Here is a 19366-nt window from a genome sequence, read left to right as displayed (position 1 = left end):
ACATGAGAAAACTTCATTGTAATTTTTTTTTTCAGTTAAACTTACTTTCTAGTGATTACTTCAGTTATGTTATATTTTCAAACCAAAAGAGGGCACTGTCCCTCCAGGATTGAAGGATGCATAAAGGCTGCTGTGTTTCAAAATTTGACACTTTTTTAACTCCTTTAAATATATCAGTAGGTCTAATCAAAAGAACTAACTAAAACTTATTTCTCCCTGAAGGTTTTTCTTCTGTATATCCTTAGATCTGTGTGACTTTAACAGCATTACCATTAGACTAACTAAGCAAAATGCTTCAAGAACCCACAAAGCCTTGATAATTCAAAGTGAGAACTAATTTATTTTGCTGGAAAAAGGGACAGTCAGTAACTTGCACTACCAGATTCAATATCCAAGAACAACATTTTCCAGTAAAAGAGAGATTGATAAAATTACCAGCTTTATAGTCATTGAAAAGAATGAGGGGAAATTATTATCAGTGGTTATTGGATGAAACTATACTTTAAAAAAAAAATAAAAAAAAAAAATCAGTCACCTAACACTTTAAAATCAGAAATTGGTTTAGCTAGAATGGACTTCAGTAAAATCTTGCAAATTTAAAATGAATTGTTTTAACAAGAACTTTAGCTTCTTAATATGCTGCCTTTCACAAACACCTACCACCCAAAATTTGCCTGATTATGCTCTTCCATTTATAAAATTCTTCCTATTCAAGTTTCCCAAGAGAGATTTAAGGCCTAGCTCTTTCCTTTTTAACAACTACAACATAGATGCAGATACTGGAAGTGAAATGGTATCATTTAACTACAGTCAGGCACAAAATTAAGCAGATGCCTCTCTGAAGTGACACTTGAAGTGAAAGAGGGGGGAAAAAAAAAAAAAAAAAAAAAAAAATCTTTCTCCATCTTACTAGTTATTGTAAGTGAAAAGAAAACACTAGCAGCTCTTTTGCTGACAAAACACATTCCCCACAGAGCAATCCATTCACATCCTCCATAATGTTGTACTTTTAATGGCACTGAAAAGACCCAGCACGTGGCAATGGCACAGCCAACTGGCTGAAGATAAAACAGTGCTTAGCTCTCTGCTGATTTATAGCTATATATGGGGAATTTTATTCCATTCTACCATTTCTTTAAACTTTAGAACTTCCTCAGTGAAGACAACTGAAGTTTAAACTTTGACAAATGATGAATGCAAGATCATTTTCTTCCTGTACATATAACATTTCTATATTAATTTCACATACTTGTATGTCTTAGAAGTTTTACACATACATTAATTCAATTTACACAGCCAGCAATTTTCTTATTTTTATTACTCAGACAAAGGAAGTTATACTTTTAAGTGCATTCTGCTAATTTGTGTTCATGTATAATTTACTGCACAGACAGATGGACTGCACAGTAAAATGGAAGAAACCCTGGATACAGTGTCAGACTACATTCTATGTTTCAGTTAGATGACAACTACACAGTACATAGCAGTTTATTATCTGTCCCAGTGATTACCTTCACCTGGATATTTCTTTGCTCGCTCCTCAAAGAACCATTCACCAGCCTTCACTTTCATATCTCTGGAAAACAATCAAAAAGAGATTTGAATCAAAATGTCTGCAAGCACATTTCTTCAAATATTCAGTTACCATGTAACAATCCAACATCCTTTATTAATCCTACCAGAAAACTGAGACTTCATAACCACTCAATCCATTGAATCAATCTATTGATTAACAAGTATGAGATTATAAATAGCTCTGAGAATATAAATAGTATGATAATATAAATAGCTCTGTCAAGATCAGATTTTCAGCAAATCTTACTCTTCCTGAAGCCTGCAATCTGAATTAAGCCAGGTTTAAAGAGACAAAAAAGAATTAACTGAAGATAAGATTCTCTGGATCCTTCAGGTTCCAAATTCTAATCTAAATGTCTTACTAATTTTTAGGGCATTATATAATATATCCCTTCCTTATCAATTTGTGATGCTTACTATAAGATGAAGTCTCACTGTAAAAATTTCCTCAGTGCAGGTGCTGCTAAACTTTCTTCTCTACCCAATCATTGATTTTCCTTCTATAAAATTAATATCTTTATTACTATTCCCTCTGCCAAAATTGTTTGATACTGGCAACAGTGTACAAAGAGTAAATTCATGTAGGGCTTACCTTCTTAAGAAAGCAAAATCTCTAAATACAAGAGCTAAAGTGATATCCACCAATGGCCCAGGCAACAAAACCACTGGGTCTACCATTTCACACTTCACCTTATTCTGTGTCAAAATAAAACATAGGTAGGATGCTTTTTGCTCTGTCACTTGATTTTAAAGTCTTTCAGGCATTAAAATTATATCTTTGTAAGCAGCAATACAGAATATTTTTAAAAAATCATTACCCATGTAGATTGCACAATTTGTGTTCATACCTAACCACAGACCCTTGCACATAACTGAACACAGATGAATCTGAAAATTAGGTTTAAATAACTGAGACAGGATACTTACTCATTTTGGATGGAGACTTTTAACTAATAAATCTGTCTTCAAGGGCTTTGCATTAGTAGGCCTTGATTTTCATTCAACCCCAGCCCACCCTTTCTATTATTTCCACCACCCCCTTGTTATCTTCCAGAGTTTAATCTCCAGGTCTGCACAGATTCATGTAATAATTGAATCTACTCAGAGAAGTTCTGGACACCCCTTCCTTGGAGGTGTTCAAGGCCAGGCTGAATGGGACTCTGAACAACCTAGTATAGTGGAAAATACCCCTGCCCATGACAGGTCGGTGGAACCCAGATGATCTTTGAGGTTCTTTTCAACCCAAACCATTCTATGATAATTAGACCACACAGAGAAAGGAAACAGATCTGAAAACACCATTTTGTTTTTTGATAAAGGGTGTATTGAGTTAAGACATGATCAAAAGTATGAAAACAAACCTAATAAAAAACCTTTGTCAGGTAAAATAGACTAAACTCCTCCACAACGAATGTCTTTCTAGACTCTTAGAACACAGGATTCCTTTAAAAAAAACCTAACATCCTATACCAACTCCATTCACATAAGAGGTGCCTCCTCCAGATGAAAGATACCAACCTTACCAGTTCACAAGGTCTTCAAAATTTCTTATTTTGTAATAAATACAAAATTTGCATATCCCTACATGCTCTTTCACTGAGATGTTTAAGCACATTCCTTACAAATATGACCCCAGTGTCTAGAGGAGAACCTCCATAGTGCTGTGCTGTTTGGTTCAGGAAAAATTACTCTAGTGATAAACAAGACTCAAAATTACAGTTACTTGGGACTTGGAAATCAGCTCTTACCTTTCTTAGCCATCCTTTTTTCCCCTCACCAGGAAAAGAAAAAGGTGCTGAGTACCATTTACCACATTGCTGCACTCCCTACCCTTCTTTGAGATTTGCAGCTTTGATGTAAAGCTCACTGAAGGCAATGGAAGAAGGCTGACTGAACTTAATTGATTTTATACCATAACTAAAGATCAAATGTACTCTCTTCACTATAAAGAGAAATTCAATGACAGCTGGCCTATCCATCTGTATTAGTGAGATTAAAAAAAAAAAAAAAGTAATTTCCTGAAGGAAAAGTAAAAAGGTCTTTTAATTAATCTAAATAATGTTTTCTTGGTTTTACCATTAAATATCTGGACAAGCCTATTAAATAATTAAGGATGTACAGCACTACACAAAGCAGCTTAACAACCAACAACTCTCTATAGGGGATTTCTGCTGTGGCCACCAAATAACTGGAAACTAATTTAAAACAAGAGGAAGTGGAAAGGGTTATCTAGACAAGGACGTGGCAAACTAATTTTGAATTTTTAGTTTAGTGCATACAGCTTGCAACACAGCAAAACACACATCAAATTCTAGTAACTATTTTGTATCAAGTATAAATAGCATTGAACTACCTATTTTGCATATTAGTTACTAAATAAACTGAAGATTCATAGAACATCTTGTTGGCAACAGTTTATAACTCTCTTCCAAATTAGAAAAAAATTACTTCAAACTAGTAAAATTTTTTTTTAACTTGAGACCAATACTTTGCTTTATATTTTCCTCTATTTTAATCTCATTTTGGCACCTGCAGAGGGAGTGGAAGATTCAGCTTATGTTGGCATAAAGTAAACTTTCATCCAAATCCTCACCCTTTCTACAGGGATATTTACCATCCAGCAAAGATTTTGAGCAATTTCCCAAAATATCATTCTTCACCTACATTTTATTTTTCATCAAATGTGGGAATATATCTAAACCATTTGGTTCAGAAAGACTGCAATGAAAAGAATGGACTATGAAGGATTATTTTGATATTAAAAAAAGTACCAACACAGTAAAAGAAAGACTGTTTCCTGTATCGTGAAATACAAAAATGTGATGCAGGAAAAGAAAAAAAAAAAAAAAAAAACCAAAACAAAAATCAATCAATTCAAAATAAACAAATCCGTATTTCTAACCATACTTGAATAAATCCTAGTAATGTTATTAATTGGTTTTGCTCTTCAAAATTTTATAATGCATGACTTCAAATTATTCATCAGTCAAGTTTCTCACTCCAGCGGTAAGAGGCAGAAAATAATGATTAGGAAATTGTCACAAAATTGGCTATACTACATCAAAGCACAGCACCTTCAGCAGGTTGTGAGGATGCACTGGTTCAATATTGAGTAGGGGAAGGAGCTCTCTCTGTGGCTCAGAAACTTCTAACTGTTTCTATGCTTCGCTGTTATCATCTTTGTTACTCTCAACAGTGTGTGTGAGTACTGTTGGTACCCCTGTACCTACAGTACCTCTGGCTTACCCTGAGTATCCATTTTGCTAAACACAGGAAGGGAAATATCAGCTACATGAAGAATAACACAAAATTCCAATCCTTTTCATCACTACCAGGACTTCAGCCAACATTCTCATCACACGAGTGGCTTTGTTTCATTAACTGTTCAAGCAGAACCAGTGGGCATCCATCAGATGACTGGTGGAAAGCAGGAGGATTCCTTACCCATGAGCATAGCAAATGGTGCATTTCCAAAGGCAGGGGGTGAGGCAGACACGGCACTCTGAGCACACCCGATGGCTGCACCCATTGCACACCGCGCCTCTGTTCAGCAGCAGCCCCAGCGACTTCTGGCAGCGAGCACAGCATCTCTCCTGGTACTCATGCCTTGTGGTTTTTGCCCCCTTCCACCGAAGTTGCTGCAGCTGCAGCTTCATTTTCCTAATTCCAGAGGTAATAAAGGAAAGCAAAGAAAAATTACATAGGACAAAATCCTCACATAAAGCACAAGTTAACAATGCCCTGGTTGTACAATACCATTTCTAGTGGGAGATATGCCCTCGAGTGTGACCTCTGCTGAGCACTGTTTGAAAATGTGCACAGACAGCATTTCTGCAGTGTGACTGTGTGTGTGTGACCAGAACTGTGCACACTAACAGAGAAATAGTTAAGTATACACGAAGGTTTGTTCATTTCAGGCCCACTCAGCACAGGGCACTGAAATCATTGTATGCAAGTGATTATGCATTCACCTACAAAAACTTAGACTAAATGATGCTCCTTTCCATTTGATTTTTCTAAAATCATATTTATACAAGAATTAAATATCGTGCCAAGTAAAAAAAAAGTCATAACAAATGCATCATCTGAAAGCTAAAAAATCAAATCAAAACAGCACACAGCCCATAATATCAAAATCTCTCCTTGTCTTTAACTTTGCTTCCATCACATGTACCAATAGTAACATCACCAGCAGTTGAAAGGGATTTTCTAACCAATTCAGACTTTCTCCATAGCATTTCACATAATTACTATAGTTTTAATGATGTAAACGAAGTTTAAGTTTCCACATTTAATGTACTTAAAATGTGTATCTTACCCACACAATACCTAGTTTTACAGGGGGATGCAATATCACAGAGCAGGATACAAGGTACTGGGAAATCCTTGTCCTGGCCAAGATATAAAGCAAAGTGCTGGAGAATTATCCTTTATCCTCACCAGCTGAGATACTGGCATAGTGTGAAATGAGTAAATAATATCCTTTCCTAACCAATGACACCGACATGAGTAACAGCCCCAAGGCAGAGTGGTGCATTTGCCACCTGTTGCATGTGAGAAGGGACAGGGATGGATTTAGCACAATGAGCAGGTATCCAGTGATTCTTAACTCCAGTCTTGGCACAACATAAGCTAAACAAGCCAACCAAAGATCTGAACATGTTCCACGAACATGTTCCAAGACTATGCATATGCATACATAGTAACATGATGAGAATGCCATAAAGCTTTCATAGAAAAAATGCAGCTAACCTATAAAGGCTGGAAGTAAAATTCACCAAGTACATTATTCAGCAAACAGGATTTGCTGATCTTTAGTGTAGAGTCAATAGAATGGCAGAACCAACAGATTAAACTTAGATTTCCCAGAGAATACAAAGGCACTAGACTAACAAGAAGTTAAAAGACAGGCATATCTAGAAGGACAACAAAGTGGAAGAAGAGCAATTCAGAGGTGGGGGGGGGGGAAAGAACAGAACAGAAAACAGGAATAGGGGAACAACAGTACCTTATTCTTTCCTCCTCTGTTTTTCTCACCATCTGATCACGGTATAGGACTTCCAGAACAGCATCTCGCTCTAATCCCTTAAGGAAGTTCAGATTAAATTCACAGGCCATTTTTGCCAAATTTCGCTATTGTACTTGTTTTGTAGACTCCAGTCCTATGAGTTCCACTACATCCAGAATCCTGGTCTGAGTGTTTCTTAAATGCCTATGCTCTTACTTGATTGTTGATGTTTCACTGTGTCATAGCCTTGAAAAGAAAAATAACTTTGTTGTCTTCACACAGATCATCATTTAAGTGTCTGCTACCCAGGGAATACAAACAGTTATCAAGGTCACAGCAATCTTAACTTTTTCATGTGTCCTTTAACTTCCTTCTCTTTTATTTTTTTCCACTGAAAGTAGCTCCAAAAAAGATGAAATCTTGCAGCAATGTTCCAGACAGGGCTTGAACTGGCACCAGATGGAGGGACAACTTATCAAGAGATGGTGTAAAGGAGCGGCAGAACTCGTTTGGGTTTCTTTATTTGGTCTTGTAGATTTGGAATTTCTGGGCCTAAGGAAAAAAAAAAAAAAAAAAAAAAAAACCACCACCAAACATTATCTCTTCTCACTTCTTTAAGACATTTCAAATATTGTGAAAGACACATTTTGTTATACTCAAACCTTTCATGCAGCAATTCAGACACAGGAGAGGTTTTAAAGCCAGTCCTGTTCTTCAGAGGCTCACCATCTTGTCCATCAGCACTCAGGCACATACCTTCACATTTTTTGTAGAGTCAACATAAAACAACTTTAATTACTTTTGAATACAGGCCTACAGGTCCCATGACTGTCATACTGCTTGAGACAAAATTTTTGAGAAAAAATGCCCCTCTATAATCTCATTTTATTGAAAAGGCATCACAAGATTAAGAGGAAAAAACCCAAGACCTCTAAGTCACTTCTATCAATTAGCTCTGCCTGTTAAGTCTAGATAAGTGGTTTGATACCAAATAATGCTATCATCTTTGCTAATACACAGAGACACCAAAAGGCTAAGATATATATTATTTCTAGCTCAGTTCACTAACAATTTTGGTCCCAAATTAGCATACAAATATATGCAAATACAAAATTGAACCAGAATCACAATTGCAGTTTGAATATATTCTGTGACCTTCACTTTTGCAAAACTCCACTAAAATGTAAAATAACTTTAATATACTTTGCAGCAAAGTCAAGCAAATATGATTATTCAACCTAAACCAGCTCACACACCACATTAATTTTCAATATTACTAACATTTAGTGCATGTTACTAGAAATGTAAGACAATCCCACTTATGGTGGGATATCCCCCAATATTAAAGGTGTGTATATGAAAACTGGTTGTTTCAAACTTTATCTGAAGTAGATACACACGGTCAGGCTCTAGGCAGGTGCTGCCACTAGGACAGAAGGGTAAAGCTTTTCCAAAGCAGTTACTGATGCTTTACTAATGGACCTCACCTGAGAATCTGACCAACCAGCTGCATTGCTGGATCAATATTTTCAAATACTGAGTTTTAAATTAAAAACAACAACAACAAACCACACCAAAAAAACCTAAACCAACAAAAGTACACACTAAAACTTCAGTTATATACTGACAATGTATTTTTGTCAGTGCAGGGAATTACTTTACATGCAGCTTGCCCTAGCTAAGTTATTTAATTTTCCATCAAAGGAAAAAAACAGAGGGTAATAATATGCATACACAAACAGGTTGCATTCCATTTGTGTATGGGTTGTTTTTTTTTTGTGAAATTCTTCAACAGACCAAAAAGACAAAGCATTTCACAGAAGTTTATGTTAAAAAAAAAAAAAAAATTTGGTTTCCTGTGGAAACAAAAGAGACAGAGATAGGGATAATCATGTTTTATTTCCTTAGCAACTGCAATTTCACAGGAAATTACTCATTTGAAGCACAAAAAGCCTGAGCAATTTTTTTTAACACAATATATGTCATTTTCAAAGGCCCCTGCACCCTTCACCTGTTTTCATCTTTTACCTTATGAATAACTTCTGGGATTGATGAGCATGTTTAAAACCATCAACGCCATTTCAGTCAGCACAATTTAAAGAGCAGTCAGTACAAACTCTGGTGTCTCTGCCCTACACAGTATACCAAAACATCCATTACAGAGCAAGCAAGCTACATTTGCCATAAACTCCTAAGACTTTGGGCATATCTAGAACACCACCAGAAAATCCCAATAAAGTATCAGCAAAAGCTAGCAAGTGCATGACAGTCAATACTAAGTGGATCCAATAAACTCTGCTCTGGTGATCTTCTAGAAAATACATGAATGTCTTATAGAGCTATTAAGAACATGCCACAGTAAAACAGTTACGAAGAGCAACACCTGCAACTAAGCAAGCACAGAAAGAGTTGATATCTGATGTCTCCTTCAAATTCTTTTTAAAAAATCTAGCTGAATGATGAGGTAACTTTAAGAATAAATAAAGTATTATGAAAGTATTACAACCCCCAAAAATGGGGGAGAATCCTTGGCCCCACAACAAACTTGAACTTGTAAGACTGAAAATTTCTCATTGGAGAAATTGGAATTGTGAAATAAGAACTTTTCTCTTACACCAAAGCTGTCTGCAGTAGAGTAGCTTTTTGGCAGTAATAAAGAAGTGTTTTCAGTAATGACCCTTTTTGACAGGAAAAAATATTCATAAACCTTCTGAAATGCCCTCCTTTCATGTCCACCCATTGAATCCAGCTAGCATTGAATCTCTATCCTGTGTTACAGTCAGCTAACCTCAAAGCTGAGCATCTCCTAGATAAAATGAAAAGTAGCAGCAACCTCTTTAGTAAATACCACAACACTTCTTCCTTTTCAGTATAAAGTTCACAAAAATATTTTGTTCAAGCATTTCGTAACTTATTTATTGATCATTATTTATTATTACATTTTGTATTTAAACTAATGCAGGGTCAGGCACCTTGCAGACGGATCAGTAACTTTTTGAAAATATCATAAGAAATCCCAAAGCCATTGTGAGGGAGAAGGGATGACTAATGCGGCTATATCTCAGCACAGAGATTCATGCATGCACAGAGTACAACCTCAAAAAAACATGAGTTTTTTTTCCTATCAGGAAAGAATAGTATGTAGCTATGTTACTGAAGATCAAGCAAAAGGCCTACCTTACACTAGACTAAGTTTGCAAAAACAGCTTATTTTCTAAGTTTTTAAACTTAAAAATGGCTGACTTTTCCTCAAAGCCATTTTACATGTAATGTATTATTGATCTCCTTTCAGATCCTTAAGCATCAGCAAAATCATGGTAATTAAATAATTATAAATTAACAGACCTTCTAAAGTCACAGTCTTCATTTACTTGAGATAATTGCATTACTTTATCCATTAACCCAGAAAATGGCTGTAATACATCAGTGGCAAGGAACAGATTAAGAAGATTCAGAGTAAAACCAGTCTCAAAAGCTACTGCAATTTGTAGCTATTTTCTATTCTGTTGAGACCAATCACAAAAATTCATTCCCAGTTAAGAAAATTACAAGTGTTATTTTGTACTACCTGACTGCAACAGTTTAGTTTTCACATCCCTGCATGTGAAAATTACTTAAGTTCTTTGATAATGCTTTACCAAAATTAAGTCTGTGGTATTAATAACATCCCACCCCAGAATTCAGAGTAAAAATTAACCAACCAAATAACTAAACCCAACACAAACAATTAGTTTTCAGGTGTGGTTTTTCCATTAAATCTTTTCCAGTTTGAAAAAAACCAAACATGCCAGTAAATAAAAATGCATCCCCCTCTGCTATGTCATAGAGAATAGAATAAAACTGTCCTCACCTGTTCAGCAGCCATGAAAGAGAGACACCAGGAAGTGAACTGCTTATAAAAGATTATCTCTCCTTAAAGAAAACTGGTCTCTGCTCTCCACCCCCTTTCCTTCCTTTGGGTAGTGATACCACCGATGTATATTTAGAGGAGCACCCCAAAACAACTGAAAGCAAACACGCTCAACAAAGAGCTCCAGTGTTACAACAGCTTTTGCCAGGTGTCTGGTTTTGTAACCAGCAACAAGCAGAGATATTTGTTTCTCTAACATTAAAAGGAGACTCAGCAAAAGAGGCTACAAAAGCTGACTGATATACCAAAATATGCTCAGTGTTCAAGCTACACACAGGAAGAGAAGTGGTTTTGAGTTATATATATTTCTTTTTCTGACACCATAAATGTGAAAACACTTCTAACCTCAATGTCTCCAGGACTTGCACAGAAAGCTTGATTTGTATCATAAACAGTTATTTCCTGAAAACAAAACTGTTTTCTACTTTAGTCTATAAGATAAAACAATTAGTATAGATAGAAATTCAGAAGAATTCAGTTTTTATGCCTCTTCAAGAAGAAGAAAGCTATTTTACCTCACAACTAGAAATCTCATCTCAGGTAACAACTGAAAGTTAAAACATTATTCAGGTTGGACATCTTAAGCATGTTACAGAATTAAGTGTGGGTAATGAAGATCAAAATTAAATCCCAACAAGCCTTAAGTCTGAAGGAAAAGAGAAAAAAAAAAAGTGGTTATTCTTACAGCTTAATCTCCTTTCTTGTTCCCGGCTCTAAGAAACTCTGCATACAACAGAGTTAACTGTTGTTAACTCTTAACTGTTTGAGATGTTTTAAGAGTCCCGATTACTAGTTAAAATGAAACAAAGCAGAGTCAATGGCAAACACATGGCAAAGTTTAAGAGCCTGCATTTTTATAACCTCACCAAGCTAAATAGGTTCAAACATTTCCACCTGTGTATGTCAAGTTTAATCACCTTCTCCAATTGCATCATGGAAGAGAAAGCAACTGATAGTGAGGCATAGAGCTATGCATGTATGCACCATATTTGGACAATGTGGGCCTTAGTTTTAGGCAAAACTTTAACTGAATGAGATGCCAAAGGTAACCTGAGGATTCTAACTACCCACAGGGACAGATTAATTGTATCCCAAATCCAGGCTGCAAAACATTAGCCCTACTACCTGCTTCCCCCTAATATTTAATCAAAGCCTTTATTGCCACATAGTTAACTCATCATATTTTTCCCTCTCATCCCTGGATGTGGAAAACTGCTGCAGTATTTTATAAATGCTAAGAATATAACCAAATATATAGTAACCATATATATAGCCTTTTTTGCTTTTGTTCAAACAAGCACCACTTGTTCAGTCTTCCCACTTCTTCAGTCTTCTCACCTTTTTGTCTCAGTGAGGTGGCTGGCCAGGGTCTCCTTTTTCAGGAGAAACAAGAGACAGAGCCTGACACAGGACTGGAGACAGGATCTAAACTGCTCAGTCAGCACACTCAGGCCCTGGAGCTGTAACTCCCTCAACCTTTTAGAAATACAATGCCCAAAACGGGACATGGCATTCCTTGTGCAGCCATACTGCAGAGAGGGCAGTAGGAACACTGCTCCCAGGCTCTATGTCCTTATCAATTTTTAATTTTTTTTTAAAGAGCACCATGCAAGATATTGTGATAAATTGCACCTAAACACCTCCCTGCTCCATGTATCTATGGAACAGCTAGTGAGTGATCTGGTCCTGCACTTGTAGAGCTGGTTATTCCTGCCTCCTATAGCCCTTTGCACTTGTTCCCAATAAGTTATTTCTTCCTCCATCCAAACTCTTTCTGCAGCTCATCCAGGCCCCTCTGACCTGAGCAGCATCTCCCATTTACCAGAGCAGCTCTCAGGGCCTGGACTTGGACAACCTGTAAACACTGCACACACACAACATCCCGGAACTGTAACAACTGAGCCCTTTAATTTCATTCTCCTGGTTCTTACTGTGTCTGCTAAAAAACATGTGGTCCGCTTAGAACTGTAAGAATTCAGATATTCTTCTGCAGTGGGTTGATCCTGTCAGATACCCACTAAAGCCGCCCTGTCAACTCCCCTCCAGCTGGGCGGGGCGGTTGTGGAGGTGGGGGGATCGAATATAATGAAAAGATAGGGAGAATTTTTCTATGTTGATTTTTTTCAGCTGGTGACATAGGCCTGCTTTTACAGCTGTTTCCAGAAACAAGAAGCAAATCCTCCTTCCCTCCTTGCAGGGCAGAGAAGAACCTCCCACGGGAGAACATCCCAGAGAAGGACCTGGATGGCTGAACACCAATGCCAAGCTATCGGTACGAAAGACAAGCCCTGCCTCTCTCAGCCACAGGCTTCGGGACGCTGACACCACCGCAGCGCCCCGCCGAGCGCCACCTCCCGCCCGACTCCCGGCCGCAGTCGCTGTGGTAACCGCGCCATCTTGGAGGGCGCGGGCCGAGCCCAGCCGCGGCGGGCGCTGGCGCGCAGGCGCAGTGCGGGCGGCGGCCGCGAGGGGCGCAGCGGCGAGGGGCGGTGCGGGTCCGTGGCGGCGTGAGCGGCTCCGCCGGGAAGATGGACGAGTTCCAGACGGGAGAGGAGGTAATGGGACGGGGGACACGGGGAGCACAGCTTCCCGCCTGGCGTCTCCTTTCAGGGCCAGCGGAGGCTCTCAGGCGGTGCCCGTCCGCCCCGGATCCCACCCCTCGGCGTCGCCCGCCGCCATCCCTGTCGCCCTCCCCCAGGGTGGAGCCGCGCGTCCCGGGCACCGGCGGCAGACGGGCCCGGCCTTTGTTCTGCCGGCCCCGGGAGCCGGCCCCTTGCCCGGGTGTTCGCCGCGCTGCTCGGCTCTGGCTTCTGCCCCTGCCGCTCAGGTCCCTCGGGGAAGAGGCGTGAGGGGTGTCGTGGCCTCGGGCTGCCCCCGCCGTGGCGGGGATGAGCAGCACCCAGCCGGGGGAAACTCGAGCGAGCTGTTTGCGTGCGGAAGCAGGAGTCCGAACCGCCGGTCTGCGTGCCACAGTGATGGGGCGTCACACCCCATTCACAACATACATCAAGGGTCTCAGGCTGTTACCGTGCCAAATGACCACCGCCTCACTAAGGAGGAGGAGGCGGCCAGTGCTGCTTTTGCAGAGGGACAGTGTCTCTGAGCTGTGTAACTATCAAACAGCCGCGATGTGACTGCGCGACACAAAAGCGAGCAGCGAGAGGAGCGAAGGTGTGTCAGGCTGGTCCTGTTCTAAAAGCCTCCTCCTCATGGCAGGGCCTGACCTGTGTTACAGTCACAGACTGCTTGGGGTTTTTAACATCATTCTTACAGCTGTTTTCAGAAACGTCTTCAGAATTACTAAAAGCTATAGTCCTGCTCTACAGTTTGCATGTGTTGCCTGGGAGCACCCCTTTTAAACAAGGAGCTGGAAACGTTGTTTGCCTGCTTTGTGCTAGAGAGGTACCGCAGGGAAAATGTAAAGTAACCAATTTTCCCCATTTTCATTTCTGAGCAGATTTTGTGAAGAAGAAAACTGTGTGTGGTTTATCTTGCTTGACAGCAGTCTTCATGTCTGCCAGTATGGCATGTCTGCCATACATATTCTTATGCTCTGTGGGAGAGTTTTTTGATAATTGTAGCTTAGTTAATACATTGGTGCACCTTAAAATGAAAGCACCTCTAAAATGTAGTACCATGAAAAGAAATAAGGCATGTTAATATTAAATCCAAGTCAAGAAGCTGAAAATAAAAAGCAGTTTGCCACAGCACATTAAAGCTTTTAAAAATATTGAATTGTGCCAGCAAGTTGGTGCCTCTAGATAGGTATAGAAAAGGAACTGCCCAGCTTGTCTCCCAGGATGTGCTGTTTCTTCTGTCATGGAGAATGATCAGCTTCTCTCATCTTTCTGAACGCCACATGTCATTAAAGCTGGCTGGACCATTCACCTCCTGACCAAAGGTTTATGAATGTGATGTTGAGATTCACCTGAGCAGGTGTAACTGCATCCTGCCTGCACAGGTGAATTGTTAACACTGTTGTTCATTTCTGTCAGCTGGGCAAGCTGACTGATTCCCCAGTCAACATACACCTGGTTAGGTTCATTTTTATATTCTTATTTGGTCTTTTGAAATTAATCAGTTTGCTTTCACGTGCTCTTTTGTCCTGATTTGTGAGGTGAGGCTGTGAGATGCCAGCAGAGACAGGGTGGGGTGTGAGTGGCTGCCCCAGCAGCGGGGGCAGCTTGTTCTAACCCCCTGACATGGGAGGCAGCAGGAGCAGAGGGAATAAAACAAGAAAACAAACTACTAGCCATACATGTAAATGGGTGGTAGTTTTAAGGTTAGTAAAATGTTGAGACCTTGACTGTCTTAATTCCATGCGCTTAATCTCTGCTCCCTGAAGGCTGAAGGTCCAGTGAGCTACATTTCCCCTTTGGTTTCCAAGGGGCAGCTTTCTTCTTACCCTAGGCTGAGATTGTCACGACAGTTTTTCCTTCAGCTCTGAGCTGATATTTTGTCCATGTCAGTGCCCTGGAGATGTCAGTTCCATTTAACTGCCAGAGGAGGTATCTGCTTGAGCCCACTGTGGTGTGCGGACATGAGCGCTTATTGGGAAAGGGGAATATATGTGTGCACAAGTGCCATACATGTTACTTTAAAATGCTTCCAAGTTAAAATTTTGAAAGCTTTCTTGACTCAAAAGGCCAGCCAATGTTAGTTCATCTATTATTTTTATTTTTCATTACTGTTCTAAGAAGGTTAACTTGACTGGGCTGAAGGAGCTAGAGTACATATACATGCAAATAAAGGCAGACATGCTGTCTTCTGACTTGCCAGAAATCTGACAAGGATAAATTAAATTTCTAGTGCGTGTTCTTAACAAGAGCTCGAATTTCATAAACAGAAGAATGTGTCCACTCATTATTTAAAATTCTTTTTCTTTTGTAGGTTTCCTTTGCTGTTGATGAAGTCAGCAGCATCATTAAAGAGGTAATTTAAACACTCTCACTTCGTTGGTGTGAAATTTCTTGTGTTATATGCTGTGTACTAAAAGGCATTCAGTAAAATGTGGTAACTGATATGTAATAGATTTCTAGATAGGTTGCTGTCAAAGTGCAGGTAACTTGATTTAACCAGTGTATGGACTTCAGCAGAAATGATACCAAGCTTTAGCTGAGATATATATTGCAAATCCAGGAGATATTTAAAGTAATTTCATACACTCCTCTCTGGTTACAGTGCATCCCCATTAAGATTTCTGGGGGAGTGTATTATGCTAAACACTGTAGGAATAGATTTTATGTTTAAGTAAAATACAGGAGTTTTTTCTAGACTGTCTGCATATGTGTGTTACTGTGTTCTTTCAATGTGCCTTTATCTAAAGTGAGTTCTTGTTTGTTTGGAATGATTGAACTATTCTTGGTGCTAAAAAAGATAAATTTTCTGTTTAGAAAATTTCTAGCAAGATTTGGAATTCCTCTTGTAGTCTAGTGCAGTCTTTTTGTTGCAAAATAACTGGTTTTGTCAAACTCTGTAAATTGAATACACATGTTTTAATACATGCTCCTGTTTCTTCTGAATTCAATTTTGTGGTTATATTAAAATAATTTCTGTGCTGAAAAAATGTGCCAATGAAAAACATGTAGGTTTAACGTACTTTTATTTATATCTCAAAGGGAAAACTATCCTCATAAGTAAAATGGATTATTTGGCTGGTGGCTTCTGCTCTGTTAGTAACCAGTAACTACATGGGTCTTCTGTTTTAGTCTGGGAGTTTGTTTCCCAAAAGTGATTCTGCTCAAAAATTGGAATTTCTTTTCTGTAGATTAATATGTGTGAATGAATGAGCTATTGCACTACTGTGCCTTATCCTCTTCAGGACTGTTTAAGTGCAGGACCCTTTTTATAAGTATGGCTGTAGGACATTACAAGTAATCTAAATATCGCAAAACAAACAGAGGGTGGGATCTATGGTGATTTCCACTATGCTTGGCTCAGATTCTGACCTGCATGTTTTTAATAATTGAAAACACTTCCAACAGCCAGTGTGCACCAGCAGTGTTTAGGATTTTTCTGTGGGTATGGGGTCCATGTTGGAAAGGGTTAATGGGTGCCTTGCAGTTGACAGCAGAGCAGTTCCCTCACCTGTTTGTCCTCCTCAGGCCATAGAGGGTGCTATTGGTGGCAATGCCTACCAGCACAGCAGAGTGAACCAGTGGACAACAAGTGTGGTGGAACAAACCCTGAGCCAGCTCACAAAGCTGGGGAAGCCCTTCAAGTACATTGGTGAGCTCAGCTTCCCCTTTTCTCTGAAAGCTGGGACAGTGAAGTGCACCAATAGCAAGGGGTGGGGGAAGATCTTGGGAAGAACCTTGTCTGTAAACTGCTCACAAGCATGCATGTCTGCATGTTTGCTTATGTATGTGGATGTGTGTGCTAAGCTGAGCAAAAATGGAGCTAAATGTTAATTAATGTTAGTGAGAAATTAATCAAAGCTTCTCTACTGACCAACAGTGACCTGTGTGATTATGCAAAAAAATGGTGCTGGGCTACATACAGCAAGCTCTTGCTTCTGGGACAACTCCAGTGATGGTAAGGAAAACAACTCTTGAATTTTCCAACTAGCAGCTTAATGCCAGTCTTTTAAAGACTAGGCAGCACACTTCCCCCCCTTCCCCCCAGGTTTGTAGTTTTGGAGTAATAGCATACTGTTTGGTATTTTTTCCATTTGGCTGTGATGCTAACTGGGCTGTATATGAAATGCTTGACTGAGAAAGCTTAGTTCTTAAGATTCTTAAAGGAGACAAGTATAAAAATTATAGGGGCATGCATGAAATCACTTCTGTTTCTGAAACCCTTTTTTTTGTATTTGCAGGAACCTGCACTGTGAGATGGGAGAATAAGACCATGTACTGTATTGTCAGTGCCTTTGGACTTGCATTATAATTGCCTTGAAATTGTTCATTCTTCTCTTTTTTATTCCAGCACTTGATTCCATCTCCACTCAAACTGTGAATACCTGAACAACTTGTTTTTAATGCATTTTTAGTAACTTTTCTTCAAAGGTAGAAATTTGAAAATATGCTGTTACTTGTTTTATGTTTGTACCTAGTACCATACCAGTGTTTTCTATACTTTTTTATCACTTCAAAACTTCTCTTCAAGGTGCTAATAGGGAAATCTGCTGCAGTGTAAACACTTTCTCTAGGTTTCTTTTCTTATACCAATACAAATGAGACACTGACTTTCACACTTTGTACTTTTGGTTAGCATTAAATTATTGAAATTCATAACCATTGGTGTGATTCATTTAAACTTAAATCTTTTGTTATTGGAGGGAAAAGTTTCAGATTTTTCAATTCTTTTCAAGGTAGTCGAGGCACTTCCATAATTTCACCAAAGTCACTACAAAGTTGCAAGAAAATTAGATTATGTTTATCAAAAAGTAGCTTGGCTGCAGTTTTGGGACCTGTTTAATCTTTCTATATGGTATTTAGAGCACGGAACGATAACTACTTTAATTGAACAAAGATAAGAAGCTTTTCACGTTCTAGAAGTGCTCAGCAAGCTATACCTGGGTAATCATTCACTTCTGAAGTCAGTTACATATGTTAATTAGGTCTTGAACTAACTTGCTTCAGTCCATGTTAATGTTGCTGATAGCGAGGGTGATGAATTCTGGTAGCTGATGAAACATGATCCTTTCTGAAAGGGGAAAAAGCTGCCTTGAGGCAATGTGACTAAACCTGAGAAAGTCTCCTGCCTTCTAGAGTAAAGCTGAAGAATAACAAGTAAAACAAGTTTTCATAGACTTGTGTAATGTTTTGTCAGCTAATTAAAGAAATGGGAGCATACTATGAATTTCAGAAAACATCTGCAAACAGCTGCGCTGCTGCTGCAAGCAGCAGCTCACTGCTAATGAAGCTGGAAGAGTTACAGACCCATGAGAGAGAGCATCCCTGGGCTGGAGTCTGAGCAATCTGTGATTTGCTTCTTTGTAGGAAGCCCTGTCTAATAATGTTCAGAATCTGTCTCTGAGCTAGAGCTATTTAAGAGAGAGATGATTGCTAATACGACAGTACGATTCCACGACCTGGAGAGACCCAATACTGCAGATTCAAATGACAGGAGGGGATTTGTTTCCCATAGTGTTACGTGCTCTGGGCTGACTGCTGAGTGTAATCAGACTGTGGAAAGCCCTGTGCAAGGGAAGGCTTTGACCTTCTTCCTCTCTTATCTGTATCTGCTGTGAGAAGAGCAGAACAGGTGTATGTATGAGCAGCTTAAGGCTTGGTACATTTAAGACTTCTAATAGAGCTGTAAGGCTTCTGTATTTTTGCTGACATTCCAGTTTCAAAATGACTCCTTCATTACAAGCCATTTCATTCTTCTCATGAATATCCTAGTGGGTGCTACATGCTATACAGTGTGTGTGTATATACCTTAGCCTGAGGAGCACATCCCTTACATTGCTGTAAGAGCTTAGTCTGGGTTCAGTCGTCAGTCAGAAATGATACAGCACCTGCAAAAAGAAAATACTAAAATCAGATTGAATATCATGCCTAAAACAGTCATCAGGGTCAGAGAGAAACTTGTCATGAAAATAATAAATCTTTTGCTGTCTTGAGTTGCTAAGGAAATTTTTAATCTGGATGGTTACATACTTTTTCTCCTTTCCATTGTGCCAGAATGATGCTGGCAGTGTACTACTGAACTAGTTATTTACACTTAAACAAGTTTTGTGTACTTTGAGTCAATATTTACTTCTTGGTCAAGCCATTCAGATATTCCTTGTCCTTTGTTAATAATAGCAAATCACTTGACTTTTTTGCTATTTGTTAGTTCATGCAAATGCTGAACTGCAAAAAAACAAAACAAAACCAAAAAAAACTAAAAAACAAACCAAAAACCAACAAATATTTGAAATGCTT

General features: G+C 39.0%; 2 protein-coding genes across 4 annotated transcripts in view; one reads left to right on the top strand and one right to left on the bottom strand.

Annotated features, from left to right (window-relative positions):
- The window catches only part of SYTL3 (synaptotagmin like 3), a 33147-nt gene extending 22442 nt beyond the window's left edge, over positions 1 to 10705 (bottom strand). The window contains exons 1-5 of one of the 3 annotated variants that reach the window (XM_056486294.1): positions 10434 to 10487; positions 7246 to 7339; positions 6584 to 7135; positions 5020 to 5235; positions 1512 to 1576 (exon numbers count right to left, since the gene is read on the bottom strand). In XM_056486294.1, the coding sequence (XP_056342269.1) occupies positions 1512 to 1576; positions 5020 to 5235; positions 6584 to 6693 (391 nt within the window). In that variant the 5' untranslated portion in view covers positions 6694 to 7135; positions 7246 to 7339; positions 10434 to 10487. Of the gene's footprint in view, positions 1 to 1511; positions 1577 to 5019; positions 5236 to 6583; positions 7136 to 7245; positions 7340 to 10433 lie in introns of all 3 variants that reach the window. The other 2 variants (XM_056486295.1, XM_056486293.1) reach the window with 2 other exon arrangements.
- A 2202-nt stretch (positions 10706 to 12907) lies between these two features.
- On the top strand, positions 12908 to 17728 carry DYNLT1 (dynein light chain Tctex-type 1). Its single transcript, XM_056487233.1, has 5 exons — positions 12908 to 13048; positions 15384 to 15425; positions 16598 to 16721; positions 16950 to 17027; positions 17311 to 17728. Exons 1-5 carry the CDS (start codon positions 13022 to 13024, stop codon positions 17379 to 17381), a joined length of 342 nt encoding a protein of 113 aa, XP_056343208.1. The 5' UTR covers positions 12908 to 13021; the 3' UTR covers positions 17382 to 17728.
- Positions 17729 to 19366: the final 1638 nt, after the last annotated feature.

Source organism: Oenanthe melanoleuca, chromosome 3 (assembly GCF_029582105.1).
Source record: "Oenanthe melanoleuca isolate GR-GAL-2019-014 chromosome 3, OMel1.0, whole genome shotgun sequence".
Taxonomy (NCBI): domain Eukaryota; kingdom Metazoa; phylum Chordata; class Aves; order Passeriformes; family Muscicapidae; genus Oenanthe; species Oenanthe melanoleuca.
Note: the sequence above shows the minus strand (reverse complement) of the source record. Positions and strands in the feature narration are given on the sequence as shown.

Bases quoted from the DNA above. Each gene is read 5' to 3' on its own strand.
- DYNLT1 (XM_056487233.1), top strand. From the start codon at position 13,022: ATGGACGAGTTCCAGACGGGAGAGGAG. The intron at 15,426-16,597 runs GTAATTTAAACA...TGTCCTCCTCAG, and splicing joins TCAGCAGCATCATTAAAGAG to GCCATAGAGGGTGCTATTGG. The intron at 17,028-17,310 runs GTAAGGAAAACA...TTGTATTTGCAG, and splicing joins CTGGGACAACTCCAGTGATG to GAACCTGCACTGTGAGATGG.